This window comes from Pithys albifrons, chromosome 16 (genome assembly GCF_047495875.1).
Source record: "Pithys albifrons albifrons isolate INPA30051 chromosome 16, PitAlb_v1, whole genome shotgun sequence".
Taxonomy (NCBI): Eukaryota; Metazoa; Chordata; class Aves; order Passeriformes; family Thamnophilidae; genus Pithys; species Pithys albifrons.
In genome coordinates, this window is record NC_092473.1 from 6,332,422 (window position 1) to 6,358,720 (window position 26,299).

A 26,299-nucleotide genomic window follows, 5' to 3' on the forward strand; every position below is an offset into this window, starting at 1 on the left:
CACAGACAAAATTATTCAGCTCCATATTCAAAGAAGGCAGCTTTGCATTGATACAGCTGCCTAAAATTCCCAATAGCAGAAATACACTAAATAAACATTTATAGACTCAGAAGAAATAGTGGCATTGTACCACCACAGTTAATAACTAAATGTGCCCTGCCCTGAACAGCCATATTAACATCATTCAGCACCGGTTTGACAGCAATTTGTAAATTCACCAGTCGTAATAACTCATATTTTTGACAGACTTTCAGCATGAAAATTTTCCCCTTGGCACAACTTTGCTGTTCAGTTGAACTGATCTCCCAAATATTCCATTTTTCATCCAGCAGTGAAAGAGCTTGCCTGGGAACAAAGGGCTTGTTTGCCACCTTGAGAGGCAACAACCAACCAAACAGAACTTCCTTGTGCGTACTTGTAAGGAACAGCATAACATTCACTCAGTGCTGAAAATCAAATGAAATGCCCAGGAAGTGACCACAGGGGGAAAACAAGGATTTGCTGTGCAAACACACAATACTTGTATTTGCACTTCTGCACCCTCCCTCAGAGCTTCCCTCCCTATTCACACACGTGAAATAACACCCCTCACAATGCACCATCATCTGACAGGGCCAGGCAGAAACCACCTTATTTATAAACCTGAGAGCCAAGCATTTTGTCCCCTCCTAAGGATGGACCCCAAACACACACCCTGAACTGCATCAGGCTTGTGTGTCCACTTGGCTTTTTAACTACATATTGGTGATTGGACTTGAGTTGAGTCCTTCCCTTATGTAACGTGGTAAGTTCCCCACCCCAGATTTCAAACTCATCATATTTTGTTATTAATATGCAAATGTCCTAGCCTGGAAGCCAGTCAAGGGCCATCACAAGATGCAGTGCTGATGTTCAATTGTCCAAAAAAAAAAAACAACCCACAAATCTAAACTGAACTCAGTGTATATTTTTAAACCATGTGAATTTACAGCCATTTAGTACTGACACATTTTGGAAGTTTAAAAAAAAAGTCCCTAATCTGTAAAGGCCTCTAAAAACTGCATTGTCTGATGCAGATACAAAGATGAGTGACGCAGTCTGAGCTACCCCAGTTTCTCACACTGCACCAATAAAAACGACTTCAAAGAGATCCTTGTTTTCCCAAGCACATTCTTCCCTACAAAATGCATCAGCTGCCCGTGTTCTTCAGAAACCAATGCCTGCACCCTACATTCCCTTTTGAATTGTCATTTTTTCCTCTGCAAAGGGCAGAAGTCCTGCTCTGCTTTTGCTGGGCAAGATCCCAAACCGCTTATCCCTCCAAAAAACAACTGTGTTCCTTTCTGTTCCTGCTTAGGAAGAGTGCAGCGAAGAAAGCATCTGTATTATGTTATACTTAAGAAGTTTAAATTTATCCAAGATTAATTCTGTGCAAGATGTCTTTAGCCTCTCAACTGGACAAAATATCTTTCTGAAGTAACTTTGGAAATGCACATTCCTGTCCTCAACTAAATGATGTGCTTGGTTATTTGAGCTCGTCACTTTAAGGGGGCAATTCAGCAACACCTTGGATTAGTAGTTAATCTGCTTTCATACCTCATTAATGCCACAGCCTTTGCAAAGCCATGATAGCAGGAGGCCTTGTGATGGTATTATGACACTGAAGTCTTAATTAACTTTTGCAAACTGGAATTTGTACGATTCCCCAGGTGATACATGTATCAAAATGGTTTGGGGGTTTTTTGACAGAAATTAAGCTCTTCTCACATCACATACAAAACAGGGATTTTATCATGAGAAGAACAAAACCTTTACTATATATTTAAAAACACTTTTAAACATTTATACCATATTTTTGCTTGTCACTTTCCCCAATAAAACTAAAGTGCTGAAACACCACAGCAGAACGCCCTTCGTGTTGTATTTACAGCAAGCCTTTGAAGCACCAAGGTTATCAACTTCTCTCAAGGTTTGCAACTTTATTTTTATAGACTCAGAAAGATCAAGTAGTTCACATAAAGCTTCAGATTAATGCCAAAACTGTGCAATAGTCGTCCCTGTCAGAATTCTGACTCTATCCATAAAAATGGAACATATTGAATAAGGTGGGTTTTCCTACCCTGTAAATACTATATCACAACTTCATTCACTCCAATTTCCATTAACAAATGGGCAAAGACTTTGCCAAAAGGATGAGAGCTCAGGTTTTTAACCCCATTTACTAGGGCACATTATTGCTGACACAGAGGGACCTTTGTGGCCTCCTTACAGGAGACACGGACCTTCTTTGTCCATGAGGTGTTTGTCAAGGATTTCCTATCCTGTGTGAAAACACTAGAGCCCAGAAAAAGCCACAACTGCTCCTGGAGCAGAATCTTTGAGACTTTCTGTGTCTATGTTATCCAACAGCAAACATGTTTGCAGGCTATGGCATTTCTTTGGGCGTGTACCAGATATCCAGATGTTCAATTACAGAAGTGTTCCTGTAACAGATGCAAGGACTTGAGAGCAAAAAGCAGGAAGGTTTTGTGGATTGTGTGTTGGGCACTTTTTTAAGTGGAAGAAAAGAAATAAACAACACTATGTAAATTCTAAATAATTATAAAGATCACTTTGTCTCAAACAAAGATTAGTGCTAGCTCCAGGTTCATAAACTTTTCTGGGTGATGGGAGAAAACACAAGGGTGCAATCCCTGGAAACCAAAGCAGGGGAAATGTCACCTCTGGAGCCCCAGCAGTGACAGTGCCCACCTGGCAGCACCTTCACCTGCTGTCTCTCTGGGATGCCAGGGGGGAGACACCTCACAAAAATTCAGCTCCTGTGTAAGGGCCCACCCCTTGTGTTCCTGAAGACCCTGCAGGACTGGTCAGGTTCAGAGCTCAGCCAGCTCTGCAGTCATAGCCTGGTTTATAATTAGTGTGAAATCCACTTAATCTGCAGCTCCCAAACGGATCAGCAGGTGGGAAAAATACAATGGGTCAGGCAGAGGCAGGAATGAAAACATGTCACTTCTAAGCTGCCTCCAAAGGAGAGAACTTCCTTAGCAGACTTGTAAAGGCAAGCTCAGGGCCCGAGAGCTGCAGGGAGCAGAGAGCCCACGGGACCCCTCACTGCCAGGAGTTCAGACTCACGTTTCCTGCCCTCATCCCGCAGCTCAGATGAGATAATCGGACTTGATAAACGCCCCAGGTGCCATAACTGGGGACTATCACTTGTTTTTTAGTGCCTTCTTCACCATGGGGCAATGTTTCAAATCTGTGACAACTGCAGGCAATGAGGAGAAGCAGCAGAGACTTGGGGAAATACATGTTCCATAAAAGAAACTCTCCCCCTTCTCTCTCAAAGAAGGAGTTTCCAGACTGAGATTTAAAGCAGATGAAATGCCTCAAAACCAACATGTTATCTGGCAATATTTCTCTTTCCTGCAAATAGTGCAAACCCAACCCTTTTAATAATCTCGACAGCCACCCTCTCTGGCCCTGGCATTCACTCAGCCTTACACCTAAAAAAGCAGGAGTCCAAATTTTGTGGTTTTTTCTTTGTCTCGTTGAGGCTCTGAACTGTTGAACTTCCTTTCCTTACTATGATTCTACCATGAAATTGGAGTGATACTTATCAACAGAAACCCCAAGACAAATTATTTATCATTAAGAAACAGATTTCCTATGTAAAATCAAACCAAGAAATGCTTAATGTAGAGTATAGAATGTGTGGTCTGAAGTACATATAGAAATACATCTGCAATAGAACGCTATTAAATAAGGTACTGATGGTTTAGACTCTGTAGGTTTTTTTTTCTAAATGCAAATTCTTCTTTGCAGTGATGCAGAGTCTCTTCTTCCTCCTCCACTTCCCCCAGCCCACTTTCTCCTGAGTGTAACTCCACAACGCTCCCTTGCTTTGGAGCTGCATCTCCCTAGGCCCTGAGCCAGCATGGATGAGTAAAACTTTGGGAGCGACATGTTCAGTGACTGTGAAAAAGGAATGTCATGCCAGCCACTGGTACCTCCTGCCAGCTGCTCCTTAAAGCATGAGCTGCCCCTGGCTCTGGGAAACTCACTTTGCCCGAGTTCTGCCAGAAAAGCAACACAACTCTTGGGGTGCCCTTCTGAAAAGGAGGGAGCAGAATTAGGGAGGGCCCAGCTCACTGGGAGGGTGTCACAGGTGAGGGTAACCCAGCACCAGAATGTTCAGGGAGTTACTGTAATTATTAGCAATACCATTTCAGTAAAAACATGAATACAGTTACATTTCACTGCACCACCTCAGAAGCATCCCAAATTCTTCCCTGGGAAGCTTACCTGGCTTCCTGTAAGAGGATGGTGTCTGCAGCAGATACGTCTCCAAGCATGCTCACTTATATTTTGAATTTTGAGCCCTGCTTTCAGCCCTGGAGGCTGAATCTGCTCAACTCCCAGAGATCATGCTTGTTCTCTTGTTTTAGAGTAATTATCACAATAAGGGCATGATGTTCTAAAAGCCCTTAATTCAGTAATTGCTTGGTACCTTCTACTTCCTGAACTGACCTAATTTGGGTGAAAATTTTAATACAGATTTTCAATAATTTATTGAAACACTCTGTCAGTAAACCAGCACTGAGTCAGGGTCTCTTGGGTGGAAAGTTTTGCTCCACAACCCCTCTTTTGTTGCCAATGAAGCTTAGTTTTACTTTTGGACAAACATGACAACAGTTTCATCTATTCAGTTCCTACACTATCATATGGAAAATGCTCTCTGACTGTAGAAAAGGGACATTACAGCCCATTAGTTCAAAGAAAAGCAAATATCTAGTTGTTAATGTTTAAGACCTGCTCATCAGCAGTAAATTAGACTTTGTGTATCCCAGTGTACCAATCCAATTCCTACAATTCTGCTGGGTCTCCGGATCAGAAAGAATCCCCATACAAATGAAGGAGGCAAAGCAGGATCCTGCCACTGACAGCATTTTTACTTGTTTTCAGTGTATTTTCTAATTAATTTTTTCATGTTGACAATAATCATTTATTGCAAGCCAGGCTGTCTGAGACTAGTTGTTAACATTAGATTTTAGACTGGTGGCTTGGTACATCATCCTCATCTGGATTTGTTTCCATACAGCAATATTCACAGTAGCAAAGAAGAAGAATAAGCAAATCTAGCAGCAAGCAAAACCTGAAACTTCTTCAAGCTTTAAAGCTACCAAAAGTGAATTACTAAATTAAAAGTTTGCTATAATTAGCTGTTTCCCTCTATGACGCTTAAGCATCAGTAAAACCTCAGTGGGATCACCAAATGGAAAAGGCAAAGAAAAGATCCCGGATAGTCCCATGTGCAAATAAATAACATTTGTTTTTTCTGCACAGCAAATATGCTACAGGTGGAAAAGCATTTTCCTTCATATATAATTAAATATCTCTACACCTTCAGTCATACAATAAAGAAGATGATACTTATTGTTCCCACGTTCTCTGACTTAAATGAACAAATCCTCTATAAATTGGCTGTTGATCTGTACGCAGGAAAAGATTAAACAGATTTGCTGGCTTATTCCTCAAACCATTGTGTCCCTTTAATCCCTGATTTTGCTCAAAAGAGGCAAATTTATCTGTCACACTAAAAGCTGGAATCAAAATATTGAACTTGATGGATGACTGTCAGGACCAGAGGGACAGTCAAGCCTTGCCCTCTGAAGGAGATGCTGTTGTAGCTGTGCTGAACCCCAAGAGCAGCACAACAGAAGGACAAGGAGATGAACCAAGGGATGTCCCTGGAACTGAGCAAAGCTGGGCAGCACATTCCAGAACACTCTCCTCACCAAGTCCCTGAGCTGTTAAAGTAGCGTGACTCAGGGCAGGACCAACCAAGCTTTCGTACCTGCCCCTTTGGAATTCCCATCACTGCTGCTCCCAGGTTTGGTGCTGATGGATAAAGGACACTGTGCTTGGGAAGGGCAGGATGGACAGAGGACTTTGGCCAGGTCTCTAGACCTACACCTTCACTGCTCAAAGATGGGTCTCCAAAGCCTGCCTGTATTTGGCTGTATTTCAAAACTGAATGTAACGAAACATAAGCCCCACGTGGTAAACACCTGAGTACCTGTGGACAGGCACTCCTTTTGCTTCTCGGGATAACGACAACAGAGCTTTCCCATCCTCACCCCCCCTGCGCGGATCAGTGTGGTTGGAAATGTTGCTGTGAAATGTATCTCCCAGGGTCATGACTTTTATACAGGCACTGAGGACTCTTCTAAACAAAGCAGCGGCATTTCAGCTCACAAAGCAGCAGCTTGTCTGTGATGACTGGCAGGGTTATTGTGTTTTGTTGCCTGTTTGCTTACATGTTTTCCTTTTTTTGTGAAAGTGCAAGCATTTGTTCAACTGACATGGCATTAATGAGGTGCTAATTCTGTTTATCCTGCTGCGCCAGTATTTCACACAATAGTGGTTTTCTGCCTTGGGAGAGCTGGGTCTTGCACAGATAGGAAAAGCTGAACTGAATCAATACAGATAGAAATACACATATATATCCATGTTTTTAATGTATTGAAAATAAGTCCCGTGTTTTATTATAAATCCTTTATTCATAGGGGAAAACTAGTTTTCCCATGTGTATCAGAAATGAATATTGATCAAATCATTGCAAAAACTAAAGCAAACCTGATTTTCTTCTGGATTTAGAAAGCCAATAAAAGCATCTTAGAATTGCAGTGACAGGGAAAAGATAAATTGTGTGCTTCAAAACAAATATATCTTCAAACCAATTTAATACTCAAAAGATCTGAGAGGGAGGGAGGAGGAGCTTTCACTTCATAGCTTTCTTTACATAGAATTTCCTCATAAATGGAGATGAAAATTGCTATCTAGATGAGGGAAGTCACACATAAAGCATTACCACACTTCCATTTACAAGCAAATTAGCAATTATGACATAGTCTTAGAACAGTATACTGAATTTAAAGCTGAATTAGACTGTCATTACAATAGATGGAGCCTAAAAATTCTGGGGGTTTGCTCCATTCCCGAGTTTGTTTTGCTCAGGCATCACCTCACACAGCCTCTTCCCTGCTTTGCAGTTCTGTCAGCTCGCAAACAGTGCCCTCTCATTCAACACAACGGCTCCACCACGGACTTCCTGCTTGAACAGGGAGGCACAGTAAGGCAGTTCCCAGAGCCACAAGCTGCTTCCATGCAGTTTAGAATACAAAGCTGCACTATTTGTGACCTGAAACTGTGAAGATCACACTTCAGAATAAAACCCCAATTCAGGCATTGATTTGTCATGTAAAGAAGAAACCTCCAATTTAGATGGGAATGAGGAAGAACAATGAATTTATGTAATTCACCTTGGCACAGAGAGACTGGTCAGCTCCCAGAGATTACTCAGTACTTGTAAATGCTTGTACACACTTGCATTTCTTGCAGATTACATGTGACAAGAATAGTCTTGGGAAGTTATTACATAAGAAGCACTATTTAAAGTTTATTCATTTTACTGTAATTCTGTCATTTCTAAATTAAAAACAGCCAGCTTTGTGTTATTGTGGTGTTGGAGAAGCTCAAAGAACCTCCAGTGCAGAGAATTTTTCTCACTCTGTAGCTCAGTTTTTCACCCTGGGAAGTGACTTTATTAACCACAGTGCACTACAGCTTCTCCTATGAATAATTTCTGTGTGCAACATGCACTGCACACTGCAGAATCTCCTGGTGAAGTCTGATCTCACTGCCCTGACACTCACAAACCCTGCTCCTGTAGTCATGCAGATTTAATCACAGAATCACAGAATATGCTGATCTGGGAGGATCAGAGCCCAACCCCTGGCCCTGCACAGGACACCCCCAGTCACACCGTGTGCCCCAGGGTATTGTCCAAGTGCTTCAGGAGGAAATACAGATTGTTTGAAGAAAGAGCTTATGCTGAGTACTGAATGCCTGATTCAAATCTACACTAGTGTATTACCCAAACAATGGGGAAGAGCCTTTTTCAGAACAGGTTCAAGTTTTTGTGCCCTTTCCAACTGAACCACAGTATTTCAAACACCAACACTTCTGCTGACAGAACACAATCTCACTTTCACAGAACAAACTTCATAAATACTGCTTAGTAACTTCCATATGAGATATTGTCAAGGGCTATTAAAAACATGCAAGATACCCTTTACTTTCTCTCACAGACCAGATAAAGAAATATATTACTGTGCAACATTTTGGATAGAAGTAATCAGGAGCATCATGTCTAAAAGGGATAATTAACAGAAAAACTATAATAAAAATATGAATCCTGATTTAAACCTTGGCAGTTCCCATATGACCAACTGTTTTGAAAAAACACCTATATCAGCTTGGATTAATGCAGATTAATTGTACAGTTATTCTAGTAGAGGTGACAAAAACAAAACCCTCACAAGCAGAAGTGAAAGATTTCAGTTCTTGGGTGATAAAAGCTGCCTAACTAATCTAATACTTCTATAATTTCCAGCAACATCCTCTTTAATGCTGCACATTGCTTGTCTTCTAAAATATTTCCAGGTTCCTGCTGATGCAAGTGATTCAGGCACAGCCTCCAGAGCATTTTGGCAATTTTATCTCATAGTTATAAGTACACAACAGCCCAGTTTTGTTAACTCAGCTTTATACCCTTTAAGACCAATTTCTGTCATCTTCTACATGAGATTCAGAGCAGTATTTATTCTCCACAACACAAAACCTCATGTCCAGGAGCAGTTACCAGTGCAGCAAGTCCTCTTGCACATTCTCCTGGAATATCTGAAAATCATTGCCTAAGAGGGGTGTGTGGGGATGAGCAAAAAACAATATTCTCCTTCAAGAAACATATAAGGGCAACAGAATGGGAAAAAACAACCCCCCAGAGCAATAAGCCTTACTTGTGCAAGGTTTGAGAGGGCCGGTCATTCTTCTCCAGTTGGCCATAGCAGCTGGTTTTTGCTTCAGGAATGAAGGAGTATTTCTCCAGCATGGCTGATGCAGCAGTGGCAATAACCCCGAGGCCATCCCGGACTCGAGCTTCTAAACTGTAGTCCCACTCATCATAGGCTGCTGAAATGAGTCCTGAAGGAAACTCCTTGGGAGTGATTTCTGTGTTACCACTAACCAGGCTGGGAACTATCCAAAAGAAATCATAGCCAGTAAGGCCCAGGGATCGAGCCTCATCCAGAATGTAGACAGCTTCGTCCTTGGAACAATACAGCAGGATGACAGAGGAATGGATTTTCTTCAGCTGAATTTGGGTCTTGGCATCTCCAAAGGCAGTATCAAGTGTGATGACATTCTGCATGTCCCAGCCCACAAAACTATTTTCCACAGTGGTCTTAATGACATTGATGAAATCTCGATATCCAGGGAAGGTGGTGGTCACCAGAGAGAACACGTGCCAGTCATAATCCTGCATGATCTTCAGCATGATGATGGCTTCTTGCTGGATGGAAGCCCCAAACTGGAAGAACGTGGACATCACATCCTAGAATACCAAACACAGCAAAAGATTAGCAATTTGGTACAAGTTTTGATCTCTAACTCTTCTGCTCTCTTGTTCTATGTGGCCACCAAACTTCCTCTGCATTCCAGTAACTTTCTGTGACTTACCTTATTTGTATCACTCTTCATAAGCACTACATATAATTTCATACACCATAAGGGCAGGTGCTGCTTCTTTTAACAACACCCATCAGAAACAGACAGCCCTATATATTTGTTGGCACTAAATTTACAAACAAATCCATTGGTCTATTTTCATTAAGTGTAAGACCTAAATTTATTTTTTAATTTTACATTCTACATTTACATAGAATTAGTAGAGTGCCAAATATACACAGCAAGTTGTATATTCTTTATTTTACTTCGGTATTTATGCCTGACCATTAGAGACAACTTATGTGCATCATTTTCAGATACAGAAAGCATGAACTCGTAGTGAAACAAAAGCTTATGATGTAAAAATAAGATATGAATCATTTCAGGTTTCTTATGCAGACTTCAGAGGAAAGGCACATGTTTTATGAACATGCTTGTGAGCTGCTATCCTGTTTTACACTTGCAGGTAACAGAAACAGATTAATTGACTTAAGTTTCATGGCAAGGTGGTATTAAACATACAAATATTAGTGAGAACAGTAACTCAGCTCTGCAAGCTCTGTAAATCTATTCCAAGCAAACTGTCTACATTTTTTTTCAATAGAAGATGAGGAGTGTTATTACTTTCCAAGTGCTAAGAAGCTGACACCAGGATTTTATACAGCCTGACAGCAATAAAAGTCTTACAACTTGTGTCAGACCATGAAGACTAATACTGAAAGTACAAAATGGTACTGCTGATGGTTATGAAATCATCTGCCATGGCTTCCTTGGTATCTCAGGGATGACATTCTGAATGCCAGTGCCAGATTTCTAGTGGGTTTGGGTTAATTACAAATGCTGTAAAACTTACTTGGGAGAAGAATTGAATTAGGAAGATTTGATTGCTGAGCACTTTTAGAAGCTGTTTCCTGATAACCCGCACTGAATACTTAAAAACAAGCAAACAAGCTTCGTATCTGGGGACATTTACAGCTAAAGAAACTCAGCACACAGAAAATCTGCTCTCAGTCAGCGTTTAGTGATGTAATTACAGATTTACTACTACAAAGTAAATTAGATATCTACAGACAATGCCATGAATCCAACTTTGCTGTAGCTTCCTAACTGAACATAAAAAATATTGCAATGCAAAGTCAATCACTTCATTTTTCTTCTCCAGCTCTTATCTGGGTTTCTCTTTGTGATTATGCTGAGTAACAGTAAAAAGCAAAATGATTTATAGTAAATTAAGCAGCTTATATACACCATACCTTTTCACTCTCCCCCATTTCTGTATGTGGTTTATGGCTAATAATCCTTTCAAACAATACATACACCTTGGTCTTTGGTGCATCACAAGGAACTTCTCCAGAGAGGCAATTGAAGATGAAGTATTTGAGGGCAAAAAACAATGAACAAGGACATCTCCAAGTGTGACCTTTCCAACTAGTAAATACAGATTTTTAACCTCGAGCAGTCCTTGACATCTTCCCTAGCAATGAACAACACTCTTGTGCACAACACCCTGTGTGACCATTGCAGGAGTCTGACAACAAAAGAGAAGCACTAAAAATAAATCCTTGCCTTTTGCAAACAGTTTGTTAGAAAAGTAGTTTATGAAAGGAGCTCTGACTGAACATTTTTTGTAAAGGTCACACCCATATTACAAGAATCCTTTTCATATAATTGTGATGTGAAGGCGAGTCAAAATCAGGCAATTAAGATCAATTTGTGATCAGAGTGGTGAAAAATAACCCTTATAATAATATGCTGAAAACAAGTCTGGGTTCAGGAAAAGTGGAGACACAAATATCACAAGCAAGATTCTCATCTGAAGAAATTTCATGTAACTGCACTGACTTCATTTGAAGCTTTTATGGAGCTCAAGACCTGCCTATGTGTGTTTACAATGAATTGGAAACAGATGGAAGATTACAAGCAAATTGCAGCCTTAGGAACTTCAGCAGATATTTAAATGCCTGTAAGGAGAATATTCAAGGACATACCATTAAACTGGAGGGGAGGGAGGAAATTTAGTAAAGAAACAGCAGATAAAGTAACAGATTCAATTATTGTATCCTTAAACATCTACAAAACTGTTCATATTGAGGTTTTTTAAGCTTCATATTCTTCTCCAAAAGCATTATTATTATTCCTCTGCTTTATACAGGCTAAAATTCCATATGTGTAACGAAATACTAAGTTCTACTTTTCTATATTCAAATGCAAACTAGAGTGATGTTTGTGAAAAACCATAATTATTCAGTTATTTTCATTTAACTGTCATCTTGTCATCTATCGAGACACCCATCTAAGTCATTGCTGAAGCAGGAATACAGATGTAATATCAGAGCTGTTTGAAATGCACACCAGAAATATGTTCTTTTTCTTTCCTCAGCGTCCCCAGCTCTTGAGATTATTGGTGGAGGATGCAAGGAAGTGCTTATTAAGGACAAGAAACGTTTTACAGATGAATTCCACAGATAAATCTCCAACCATGAAAATCTGAAGATGTTACACTGATAAGAGCAAAACTTTAGTTATGCAAGTTGTGGAAATGATTAAGGCTTTCTGCTTTAACTTCTTAGCTAGACTTTACCACAACCATGAATGAAAACCACAGCAATGAAAAGAGAAAGCAAAGAACAAATGAAAACTTTTTGTTTCTTTCTGTCTTGCACATGAAGGTGCAGTTTATGGCAAAACATGTCCCCATGTTTCACACCAGAAGGAAGGAATCCTTCCATTGCTTCTTCCTTAATGTTATCTTTGAATTTTGGATACAACTTCAAATTCTGGCATTACAAGAGAAGGGCACTTGAACGTTCCCACACTTGTGCACAAAACAGAGCAGCTCTCCCTGCTGCTGTCATTTTATAGATTAATATATTAAAGTAAGTTGCTTTTTAATTAGTGTACTGAGTCTATAAATCTGTCACTGTTGTCAGAATTGCACATTTCACTTCCCATTTCCAACAAATTACAGGAATATTTCTCTCAAAACCTCATCCTCAGCTGTTTTCATGACATCTTAGTTTCCAAGCTCTGGCTTTTCCATGAGATCAGCAGGGAACATTCCCAGCTGCTGGAACAGCTGAGCTAAGCCCTGACAGGAGTTTGTGCCAGGGAAAAACTGCAAGAGTTGGTCAGTTAAGGAAAGAAACATTTGTTAACTAGCATACCTTTTGTTAGATGAAAATTAAATGCTAAACTAGAACAAAGGAGGGGTCAACATAAGACCAGATCAATTTTCCACTTGGCAGACTTACCAAGGACAGCTGTTACACTGGAAAGAAAATACTATGACAGAAGGTAAAACCCAATATGTAACACAGTTTAAACACAATCCAAAGGATGATTTTATTCAGCTAGCAACAATAGTAATATGACAAGACTACAAGTAGGACTTTAAAGTTATCTTAACTGCTTCATTCTTACTTTCTATCTTCCACAGAGATCCAGCAAAAATCTTTTTTCTCCTATTTCACACCACTGTAATTTAGACATTCCATTCTCATAAAGATTTAAGGCATGTGGTGCCAGGTCTACATATACAGTGCAAGCTGTTTCCTGTTCAGTGAATTATAGTAGTTATTTGGCATTTTTATAAAGACTGTGAAAAATGAAAGCCTGAGATTAGTCATGAATTTAACTGAATAATTTAGCATCACATCAAAAATATACTGAAGAAAATTATTTGTACTCATCTCAAATATAGGTAAAAAAAAGTATCTTGCAGTGTGTTAACTTGGTGCCATTTTTCTTGGCTCACTTGAGGTGATATGTTGATCTCCTGGTACATATGAAGTCAATTGTGTTTGTCTGTAATGAATATCCAGGTTTCAGCCATAGAGTCTTTGTGAAAGGGAACAGACCCCTGCCAGACTCTCAGTAAATGCAAACACTAAGTGGAGAAACTGCAAGGAAAACCTTCCCTCCCACGACACCCTGCACGTTCCTGAAGTCTTAAGTTATTAAATTCCGCCCTGTTCATTAACAGTGTAGAACAGGCAATTCCCAACACAAACATCTCTCTGAGGTGCCCAGGGAGAAAACTCCCCCATTATCACCAGGGGAACAATTTGGGGGAAATTATACACAACTTGGTACTCTCACACGAAGCACAGCAACATGTGAGGGTGGAAGTAATTGATTAATTTAACAAAAAGCTGCAAATCCTTCTTGCCAGGGACCTGTCACCTCTGTGGCCTCACACATGGCAAAACTGGGCATGACTCACATGTAGGTGTCTCTGGTGATGCAACCTCCCGGGTGGGACCCCAGGCATCCCCCTCCAGCCTCCACCACCCCACATGGCACCCCCCCAGCTGCCACTGCCCTGGCACAGGCTCAGCCCACACCCAGCCCCAGCAGCCATTAATTTGCCTTCCCTGTCCCCTGTCCTTGCCCAGCAACACCTGGATCCCCAGTGCCAGTCCTGCCAAGGCACAGGCTTTCCATCAGAGCCAGAAAAAAGGGTGGAAATTTCCTTACTCTGTAATTTAACTGGTGCAAATGCACAGCCACAAAATGTATAAAGGTCAGTGAAAAGGACAAACTGAGGCCTTACTTTTTATTTGAAAAGTTTGCTCTAGGAGAGGAACATTGAAGTTAGAAAAGGGCAGTAGCAAGCAAGGGAGTACATTCTGGCCCTCCAACATCTGACATGTCCCCTTTTATTATTTCAAGGAATAAATATCAGAGAAACACGATTTCAAAAGGTTAGCACTGGCTTAATCAAGCATGTTCTTTCCCATTTCCAGAGGGAGTCTGCAGGAATTCATTTTGTAAAGACTTCTGTATTTTCAGGTCATGGTTTCATCCTAAGAATTTTGATGGATAACAAGTTTCATGTTTTTTTTTTTATTCTCTGCAATATATCCATTTAATTTTATACTACCTCCTTGGCTTATCCTGGCCTGCTACAAGAACTGAAATTTGTCACTAAATGTGTACCAGAATGGCAAATAAACAAATACATAGGAAGGAGAACAGAGTTTGAACCTTTACATTCTTCCAGTAATAGTGCATCATGTTTAATGAGAGTATCTCCACGTGCTATTACAGTGAAATAACCTAATTATGAAAGACAACTCACTTTCCCAGAGCTCATGAACCCTTCCCTGGGCTGGCACTCACCATTTGGGTTTTCTTTCACACATTGTTCAAACACTGGAAATTGTGGTGTCTCAGTCCAAGTTCCTGTTCAACAGAACTGGCAAGGGTTAAAAAAAGCTTTCAAAGGGTGAAATGACAGCAACAAGCCTGTGCCCAGACTTGGTAAAATCCTGGAAAGATTCATGTGAATCAGCAGGGATTTTGGTGTGGTCTTTTGATGAAAGGTTTATTGACAAGATGCCTCCTTTCTAGATAAATGTCAGATTCCACAGTTACAGAAATGTCTTACACCGTCAATATTTTAATGGGGAAGGGCAAGACTGAGGTTCTCCAAAGAGGCAACACCCAGAGCTGGCTGTGCCATAACTATCTGGACAAGAAACAGCTGTTGTGTGTCTTTTGGGGTCAAAAAGAATCCCAACACAGCTCCCAGAACTCTGGGTTGGAAGAGATCCATGGGACCACCAAGCCCAACTCTCAAGTGCATTCACTTCCCATGCAGGGACCAAACACGTGACCTTGGCCTTATTAGCACTGGGCCCTAACGAGCTGAGCTAATCTCAGAGCCCCAGGAAGCAGAGTATTGGTGCCTGCAAGGAATATAGGGGAAAATAAAGAGTATTTTCAGAAAAATTGTATTTGCTTTGCATGCTCCAACACTCTTTAATATAAATCATTGACTCTTTAAGACATACTGGGTCTTGTGGTTCCATACCTCAGTGTAATCCTAAAATATTTTTACTTTATGGGGTTTTGTTTCCTCTAAGTACTTTGCCATGAAAGTAAATATTGAAAAATGTATGTGACCTAATATATTAGGTATATTAGGAGGAGGTGTATATATATAAAGAAGGACAGATGTCCCTTGTCATGACTGCAGAAAAATGCTTTGTCATTTTTTCAATTTAGCTTTTTTTCATGGTTTGTACAAGCAGTGTCCTTCTGCTTTATTCTTGTAATTAGCAGCACTAAACCAATGTAAGTAAATAGTTCCTTGAAGAGCACAAGAAGACTTCATTTTCCATAGGAAAATTACTTCATATTAGCCATGCAGCACATCTTTCACCTCAAGGAACACCTGAGTTCACATGGAGAGCTCTTGAGCCTGTCCTTTCAGTGAAACTTCTTCAAGCAGTTGTTATGAATGATGGGAGAGCAATCAGGAAAATCAATGACTTTCCAAAGACAGGGAAGGCAATTGCTGTGAAGTTACTGGTGAAAGGAACTGGTTTTCTGCTGCATGGAAATGTTCATCTGCCATCAGTTCACGTTGGAGACACCACCACAGTGTTAGGAAACAGTGGGGTCCTGTTGCTGTTCTCCCCATGGCAACCTGAGAAGGTTTAGAACAAACTGATGATGATTGTTCTGAACAGGTTACCTGCTTGGCTGACAAAAAATAAACAATAAAATGATGCTGTAAAATGAGATAGAAGGATACCCAAACTGTGATTTTACTGCAGTACTATCAAAATGCACTTGTTGGAAGGAGGAAAGGCCAGGTGTATTGTCAGGGGAAAAAACCAAAATTTTTTAGACTCTGAAGGCTTTTTACCAGGTAACAGAAATAAAAGCATTCAGAGAGCATCAGTGAGCTTGTGAATTAGCCCAGTTAAAGGCCAAAAAAATCCAGCAGGGATAGTCATAGACATTTGAAGACAGGAAAAGTCTAGATAACGTTCCTCTCCTAGTACTGCTGGTTCATTGTAACCCACAGAATTCACCTCTAGAAATAAAACACCACAAAGACATGGGATGGATGAAGGATACCAGCCAAATGAGCCACATGAGTTTCTGGAAAATAAAGAAAAATAGTAGTGTATGGACTACCACCCCCTGCCCACATCTGTTGTGCTCCACTGGGGCTTTATTTACCAATGCTCACTTTGTTTAATATCAGAACTGAGACTCTCTGTATTTTACTACCAAAATAACATGCTGGGCTATGGGGAATTTCTCACCTTCCTCAGCTTTAAGTCTGTGGCTATAGAGAATTATCTATCACATCAATTAGTTCATTTAATTTGAGCCACATCTGCTCCCACAAGGCCATCAGGGATGAGCTTCTCTTGATTCATGGGCCATTTGTGGAACTTCAGCGGATATAAAAGCAAAGCATTTAGGTTCCAGTGAGTTATATTATTTCTTGGAGCAGACAGCTAGCTCTAATTATAAATCTTGAAAACAATCCTGCTGATAGCAGCCTTGCTAACTCAAACCAACCCTGTGGGGGGGTTTAGCTGTCTGGTTTCAAAATGAGTCCCTGATAGCCAGGGTTTGGTACAGGCAGATGGATCTCTGGCACAAAGGAAGATTCTGAAGTTTCCATGCAACTCCAAAAAAATAAAACAAATGAAAAAGCAGTCCTTTATCTTCCTCTTTCAATGAAAAGTGAAGCTTGCTCATCCATATTTTGAAAATGTTCAGTAAATAAAATTTCATTCTAATAGTTTAGTCTTACATATTTTACTGCTCCAAAGAGTTGTATTATTAGTCTTTAAAAAGTGCAATGGTCACATTTTGTCTGATTAGCAGCTTTTTACAGCACCAGCCTAATTCATTTTCTTCTCAAAATAAGTCACCCAAATCGACTTTGCTCTGCAGAATGTGACAGAATGCAGTTTACTTGACATGTTTTTGGGTATCTGTTAAATTGAAATATAAAGGTTTGCTAATATTTTTTTTTCAGTTTAATAGCAATATTTTAGCTGAGTAAAATTTGATGTGTTTACATTATTATTGCTGTGCAATCAAGAACTGGAAGGTGTTTGAATGGCTTATGGAAATTTTCAAGAATCAATGCTATGCAATAATTCATCCCTGGGACAAACTGTCATTCCAGTTATTTGGTACCTTACACACCAAGCATCTCCCTTAATTATAAGATAACTTCACAGTGTCATTTTGATCTGTATTGTATACCCCAACCCACAGAAAAATTTGCTTAGAACAAGGATTTAGAGTGGCTGAGCACAAATAGGAGCCTCTGTTCAAATCTTCTATCTTATCTAGTCCAAGTTGCACAAGAGAATCCTGCAATAACAAACCACTTGCAGCTCACACATCAACAAAATTCATGAAAGGATTTTCATACAGCTTTTGCCATTAGGAGCTCTAAAACCAACACTATCCAATCTTACTAATCCTGTAAATAGAATCTTACTTACCCATAATAACATTTAAATAAGCTACGGCCAAGAATTCACCATTAAAAACAAAATCAGGAACAATCTATAACTTAATAGCAGCTGAATCAAGCCAAATAGGCTGTTTACTTATAGTATGTATTGCATGTGTGCATAAATGTCATACATTATAGAGAAAGATAAGCATAATTAAATACCAATAAAAATGCCTTAAGACATCATCTCCTTATCTGAAAACATTTGGCCTCAACTGAATGCTAAAACACTTCTCATTTGTGCTGAGGATGAGAAGCCAGAAAACCATTAACTAAGTCATTTCCATACATCTCTACTTATCAAGTAAAAATGAAGGTAACAAACAACCTCCTCCTCCACCCCCTTTCACCAAATGGTGAGTATAAAACATTAAGCAAACAGAAGAAATATAAAGCGAATTTAATTTCCCACTGTGTGCTTGTAACTACTGCTTTTTCCTTATGAGCCAGAACTCTTGGACCAGCACCTCTGTGTACCTGTTTTGGTGGCACTGGGCTGAGGGGAGAGTTCCAACAGCAAGAGATTACAGGGGGGGACAAACAGACAGATGGGAAGGGAATTTCTTAAGAGGGATGCTGAGCAGAATTCAAGGAGCCATTCAGAGCAGCTTTCCATGGCAACAGAGATTTATGGGATATATTTAAGTATCAGAGGAAGCTGATGATAAGATGAGAGAGTCAAGGTTCTTTTCAGGAATACATGCATTTGGTTCCTCAGGTAGTTTGGATGTTAAACAAGAAGAGCTGCAAACCTGACTCACCTACTTGGGAAAGACAGAATCACAAAACCCTCATAACTTTCCCAAAGCAAACATGCTGCTTTTAAATTCTTCTAAAAGGAAGTGTTTCAACACACTCAATATGCTCCTCTGTTCTTATGTACCATCAGTGGATCTGAAGGCTTAGTCAAGGGGAATTCCATTTATGCTTATCCTTTATATTCTCCTCTTCAGGCACCATCTTTAGCCTCTGGGCAAAGCCACAGCTGCTCTTCTGCTGTGCTAACAGCAATTCCATGCTTTCTCCAAGTGAGGGATCAGCCCATCAATCTACAATGAATATCCTTTCCCACTGTACATTCAACAGCAGCAGGTCGGAAGCAAATTCAGTTACAAATTTGTGATATGTGATCTACATCAGTACTTATATCATTCTGCTTAAGAGGAGAGGGTGACTAACTGCTTATCTTTGAGTTATTCCTGCTGATAAGAAGGCAGTGCAGACACCAACAATGAGTGGTATCCCTGTGGTATTCACTGCAGAGCTTTGGAGTAATCACAGAGAAATCACATTTGTGTTAGAGCAGTTACAAAGACTCCAGCGCTCAGAGCTGCCACATCCACAGCAGAAGGAACACGGGAAGAACGTGGAATTCACCTGCAGGCAGATACAAGAGTTTTCCCCATCCAGAAAAGGGCATAAGCATTTGACATTGCATTCTGTGATGGATGAAAAGTGAGGTAATATAACAGAAGAGTGCAGACAAAAAAAACCTCTGATGCACCTACTCATTCTGACTGTACCCACACTGTTCCACACCTTTGACTTAAATCTACATTTTCTTTTGGGCAATCTCTTTAAGGATGCATTGACTTATTGAGTTGCAAGAATATCACACATCAAGAAATTTGCCAAGCATTATTCCCATAAGCAAATAATGTTCCAGGCAGAAAAGCTTTACCAACATATATTCAAATTACTGAGACTTTACATGGGCAGTAAAACTATTTCTTCTATGAAATAGCTGAGCTTAAGTTACTTTTCCTTAGTTACACAGAGGCAAAATATCTTTAAGGATGGTTCTGATTTACAGTAAATGTCAGAGGCAAAACATAACGTGAAGAAAGGAAATGTTCAAAATGCTGTTCATCTCCTTACAAGGCATAGTATTCCTTCTAGAAATTATTACAGATTTGACAATCACACCAGATACAGTAAATACTGCAGTGCTGTAGCAAACTGAGTATCTCATTTCCAGCTATAAAAAAATCATATTTTTCTAATGTTCTGTACAATGTGAAGAGAATTGAAGACATCTTCCTTAACTGTAAAATATCTTTATAGTTTGGGGAGAGAGACATAATTATCCTTGTACTGAACACAAACAAGTAACAAAACTTCTTATGGGTTGATGTTTTTAATGCCTGAAATTTTTATTAGCATTTGATGACAGAATGCATATAGTGTTCTCTTAGACAAGCACACCACCACACAAATCAAGGACTTCCATAGATTCCTCTGAAAATAGGAAATTAAACTTCAGAGTTTTTCTAATCTAGGGATGAAACACAAAAGATTTTTACCTAATCTTAGTATAGACTACAATTAATATATTTCTTCAATTATCCATAACACAATTGAATTGTGCCATCACATCCAAGTTCAATGGGAGCTCAGGATGCTCAGCAGCCTCCAGAAACGAGTTGGCTTATGCAGAAAGGAGCATCTGCACAGATGTGAGAGTTTGGCCATGCCCATTTTATTTCTCTACAATAGGTGTCCTCAGAAAAGAGTTTCATACTCAGTTAACCGAAATAGATGGTCTACAAATATGAAGTGGGGGTACTTGCTCGTTTACATTAACAGAACTGTGCATCAAACAGCTTTAGATGCCAATCCTTTGGGTTCCTTTCAAAAAGAAAACAGCCTTTTGTGTAGGGTGGCTAACAAATAAAACACCTGTTCTTACAAGTTGTTAAGTGCTTTCAGTTCCACACATGAAAGATGAGAACTCGTTACATCTCAGGCACCTTATGTAACAGAGCTTGTTAAGAAATTTGCAGTTGCAGTTTAGATTTCCATGGAACAGGCACAAGGGAATGTGCTCTGCCTTAAACTGGTTGTTTCTTGATTTGTCTCCGAGTCCCCCAGTGCCATACTCCAGAACAGCAGTTAAGTTTACAGAATACAGCAGGATTGCTCTTCTTTTGCAGGTCCTTTAGAAATAACCTACAGACCCTTCTGGTGTCCAAAATCCAGTCTGGAAAAGACTGGGTCAAAAGCAGCATCCTTGATGTTCACAGCAGGTGTATTATTTCACTATGGTGAAACAACTAATTAAGTATTTGGGGATTGATCCTCAAACTTGCAACAGTTTACTGTGCTCCTTTCCACAGAGAGTTGAAATGTTCAACCACATGAAACTCTCAAGGAGATGGAGACCTGGACAGATGGAAGTTCAGGAGATTCTTCCTGATGGATAGACATTTGTTGCTACGTGGCAACAGTCTGTCAGTTCATTAGAAACATCAGAGAAAGAAGCAAACCCACACTCACATAGAGAAAAGCTCCATTCTGCTTCTGCTGTGGGAGTGTATTTGTTGCTAAAGATCAGGTCAGGACCAGGTACTTAGAACAGAAGTGTCTCTATAAAACATGCCCAGAACAAATGCCCATGTTTGTGTTACCAAACACCAGCTGCTGGAGTGGGCCAATGTGCCACAGAGTGTATCTTTATTTTTTTACTCAGCTTGCCTAGCACAGACTTCAAAATCACTGGCAAGGAACTCAGAATCCCTGAGCTACTGAAAGGACCTTTGATAACAAGAGTAGAGGTGAGGAGTAAAATGTAAAGCAAGCAGTTCCTCCTTCTGAGCCTGGATAAAGAGGGTGGATGTCAAAGTACCACAAGAGAGGACTCAGGTATGCTCCAAACTGATGCCCTGCAGGCAAAGTAAAAATTTCCTCTAAACATCAAAAGCCATTTTGGGTGGCAGCTCAGCTATTTCCGACCCAGCCTATACCAGTCCTGCTGCCCAGAGCTGACCCAAACCCAGAGACAGACATTCAGCATGTTGGAGTCACCATTAGAAACAGAGGAACAGCCCAAAACAAATCAGCTCCCTCATGGGTGGCAGCAAATATTTTCTTTCCCTACCTGTGGATCATGTATTATTAGAAAAAATTTGGACAACCAGTGGTTCCTGATAAAAATGTTAAATATGAAAGTTTTACCCAATTTTAACTGAAACACCTTTATTTGAAAACACAAACATGAAATCCTGTCACTTGAATTCATCCTCTCTTTCAGAAAATACAGAAAAGCAGAGAGCAGGAGTAATGCAATGTGACAGGTGAGGGGACACAAATGGCAAACAGTTAAGAAATGCCATTTACAAAAGCCCATTTCTTCAAGTTAATCACCCTTGTCACTAAACAAATACTAAGAATAACATGATTTTAAATAAAATTAGTGAGGGCTAGTAAAAGTTTAACTCACTAAATTGCAGCAGTAATCATCCATTAGTCTTCATGATGTAGCTTAGCCAGCACTAATGCTGTCACTTCAGATCACATTTGCACGAATGTGTCATAAAAAGGCATTTTCACAAAAGCTGCATTTCAACAGCTATCAATTTTCCAAGATAGAACAGGTTTCCTCTGTAATAAGGAGTGAGCCTTAGAGTGAGACAGTATAATGTATAGCCATGGAAATCTTTCCCCCTGGAAGGTTTGCGTATCCCCTGGAACAGGTAGAACAGCTCAGCACAAGTCATGTCCCAATGCCACACCTCATGAAATGTCTTGAAACCATCCCTACAGATATAATTTCTGGTCTCCTCTTTCAAGTGATGGTAAGTTTGGTCTAAAAGTGGTTTTACTACTACATATGGATGATAACGTGTTGCTATACATATCCATAATACAGGATATAACTGTAATATACAGGATATAGCTTGACTTAATTTATTCCAGTGTATCAAGTAACACATCATCTGATTGTGGAATAAAAATTAAAGGTGAAAAAATTGTAATTTCTTTTGAAGTCTCATAAAAAATTCAAACCTGTAAAATCTACTATGTTCTACATACTATATGTGTGTGTAGAATTATGTACCTTGAAAGACTTCTGCTCACTGAGTGTTTCATCCCCCTCCAGAAGATTAAGAATCACATTTTCCTTGTAACTTTTGCCCAACCAGTCTCATAAAGGAGTTAAACTTATTATGACATAGTCACATTTTCTTGCTCGCTATGAAAATATCAAACAGCTTGTGGTGATCAGTTATAAAACAGCAATTGTTTTTTCTATTGTTTTTCTTCCTACCTCATCTAAACCCCCGAGAAAGAACAGATTTTATGGAGTATTCATGAGCAAAATGCAACACAAAGCACACAACTTATAAATAAATATAGCATAATTAAAGTAATATAAAGATGGTTAGTGCTATAGCAGAAATTAATGTATACAGAAAAGTATTGTCTGTTCATAAGGACTCAAATTATTACTTGAAAATGAGACTACCAAATCAAAATCAGCACTCAACTGAGCAAGGATATTGGTACATACATTGGTGCATGTGGAAATTAAATGATGCATAAGGGATATTCTCATAAACTCATCTGTATAAAGTGGTATACAATGAGCAGAAGAATTTGAGAAGACAATGCTAAAAATGGGTGTAGGTTTTTCTCATCAAAAAAGCAGAAGAGACACAAATGGGGCCTGATTGCTGACACCACTCTGGGAATCTGAGAGAGCTCTGTCACCTCTCCAGTTTCTGTCAGAAAACTGTTCAATGCACACTGGGGCACTGTGAAGCCCATGGCTCAGTGCAGATTCCTGCCCTCGAATTTGAGGCAATTTCCAAAGCTATTTAAACATTTCCACAGTTTCTTAACATGTTTCACTCAGACCTCTTCTCACCCACCAAGCAGCAGCTGCAATGCTTAGGATGAGTTCCTGCCCAGCTCAGAAAGATGGGCCCCATGCACTTTAACTCCTGCAGGGCACCAGATGGATTCAGGATATTTGATCAGAAGCAAAAAGTTTAGTTAGTGAATGTGATTCTGTTGGCTATATACTCATAAACCAGTTTAATTCCTTCCCTTAATCCCACAAATCAGAGGAGTCAACCTCTTTTATGCTCATCACCTGGTTTTCAGAGCCATGTCCTTACACAGAGATTATGTTGTTGTCCCACACTCACCAAGGCTTTAATGCAGATTTTTTTTTAAAGTGCATGTTGACCAATTTCTGTGTACTGGATAACTGTAAAAAACTGTGAGGGAGGGTAGGGATGGGTGCATGACAAGTCTGAATCATTACAAATACACCACAATCCTGTGGGAAAGCACCGCAGTCTCACCATTACCAGTTTATAGGTAACTGTAGCACATTTTGGTTGAGTGGAACTATCTACAGATCATGTTAGTCCATGTGAATTCCCATTACTTCCTTGGCAAGGTATGGGATTCAACTCTAAGGCCTTCAGAACAAGTATTTTAGCTTTTAATCACAGTTTGGGTGAGCACAAAGCCCTGAGACCTTCTCATATAACGTGTCTTGCCATTGCACAAGTTCTGTACTCCAAGATCTACACACTGGGAAATCTCATAAATCATGAGAACAAATAGCTTGGCAGACTTTGCTCAGATTCCTCAGGCCAGTTAGTGACAATCAATACCAAAGCCAGCTGTGTTTCAAATAAATAACCCACCATGTCCCATCTCCCCCTTTTTCTTCACCTGGAATTTGTTACCTCCCATTGGCATCAGTCACCCTTGTGATTAAGCTGGAACAGATTCATGTGAATCCTCCTTGGTAGCTCAGTGCAAAATCACTCAGGTTGTCTTAAACAGGCCCTGGTGTCTCGTTTTTCTGTAAAATGGCCAACTCTGCTCTGCAGATGCTGAAGGATGTGCAGGGATTGCCAGAGCAGTAACCTCAAAGGAGAAGGGTGAGGAGGAACACTGCAGGGACAGGAGCAAGGGATGCAAACTGGAGAGAAACAGCTTCTTTCTGCAGTTATTATCTGATCAGAGACGTAACCTCCTGTTACTGAACTTTATTAAACTAACTGCATGTCTAAAGTTTAGGTCAGATTTCAACTGACATTGAAAAAATTCAGTAGTGATTAGAATTTCAGTGATATTTGTAATGATATAAATTACTAACTACAAATCAAAGCAGAAATTATATCACATTCCAATTCTAAGAAACCAGATGAGGCAGATTATCTGAGTCACATCTGCCTATTCAAACTGATATTCAGGATTTATATTTCTTTTATTGCTCAGCTGCAGTATTGATGGACTATATGGAAATATTAAACAGACACTAACACCTTAAATTTAAGGAAGATTTGCATTTATTTTATGCATTTTCTGCAGGAAAAGTATTGCAGGTAAAGTTTTACATATCAGCTGTCCAGCTTCATTCTGCTTTGCAGTCTTATTAAGACCTTGAAATGAAAAATAATTATTTCAATTTTGGTTTTCCTGCCCAGCACGAAGATATAACATCCTCTCTCTGTGGTCTGAAGAGGCAGCCCAAGGAATGTTGCTGCAGTAGCAAACACAGGTCTCTGACCATCCCTTGTTATCTCTCATTTGGCCATACAGACCAGCACCAAAAGTACCCTTTGGGGTTTGTAGGGGGTTTTTTGTGTTTTGTTGGAGTTGGGGGGTTTTTAATAGGTCTTTGCATAGAAATATGAAAACCTGGACATTTAAAACCACATACTAATGATGCAACCAATTAATCAGTGCAATCAGCTGAACACGCTGGGTAAACTACACAAAGGGAATAAGCCAAAAGAATAACAGATGCAATTTGCAGCACAACAGATGACAAAAGGCATACCCCTTCCAAAGGTAAGGTCAGGACAGTTCATTAGGCATGATTAGCAAACTTCCTCTTGCATAACAGAATGCTCAGCACAATCCAGCTAATTGGAGTGTTATGAATAAGTGACACCAGCTGACTGGAGTTAGAGGAATAAAAGTAAAGACTACAGCTATAAAAACCTCTGGAATAATCTGTTCCTCAGCCAAGTTCTACACTAAACAGCCACAGAGCTGCTCAGTTCCCTGCAGGATGCTTTGCCTTTTCCAAGGCACACCATCATACACACCCAGGTACTGCTACATCCAACCTTTGAAGGCCATGTAATAAAAAGGTGTTTCAGAACAAGCTGTGGACTCTGTTACATAATAAACCTACTGAATACGAAAAACTATGGACAATAACATGTATAATATATAAAATGCACAGATAGAACCCTCCTAGGTACCCCCAAATACCTGTAAGTTTATATACACACAGCAACAATATATTCCTCCTGTCACACTAACTACATCTGTAATGATGATTTAAGAGCTGATGAGTAATTTGAAGAAACTATGAAACCACTACAGAACCAAAGATATTTATTACTTTAGTCATTAAAAGCTGAAGTATCAGACTATTTTAATCAAGTAAGTTTTATAGTGCCAAAACTATTTCAGTTGTTTTCCAGAAGAGGGTAAGAACAGTGATTTCTAGTTCACTTCCCACCAGAAGAACATTACCTATAATTTCCCCATCAGCCAAATTAAGCACTAGAATAGCAACAAAAATCTGAATAGAAGTTTGAAGACTTGTTCTGAAGGTAAGCAGGGATAAAGCATTTTGTTGCTTGTTTAGTTTGGAACCCAGGTCATGTTCTGAGCTCTGTCTGCATTTCCTCTCCAACATGGACCACGATTCCT

General features: G+C 39.7%; 1 protein-coding gene across 2 annotated transcripts in view; it reads right to left on the minus strand.

Moving 5' to 3' along the window:
* The window catches only part of GRIN2A (glutamate ionotropic receptor NMDA type subunit 2A), a 170,952-nt gene that overhangs the window by 66,648 nt on the left and 78,005 nt on the right, over positions 1-26,299 (minus strand). For both annotated transcript variants that reach the window (XM_071571059.1, XM_071571060.1), the window contains one exon: positions 8,841-9,433. In XM_071571059.1, the coding sequence (XP_071427160.1) occupies positions 8,841-9,433 (593 nt within the window). The remainder of the gene's footprint in view (positions 1-8,840; positions 9,434-26,299) is intronic.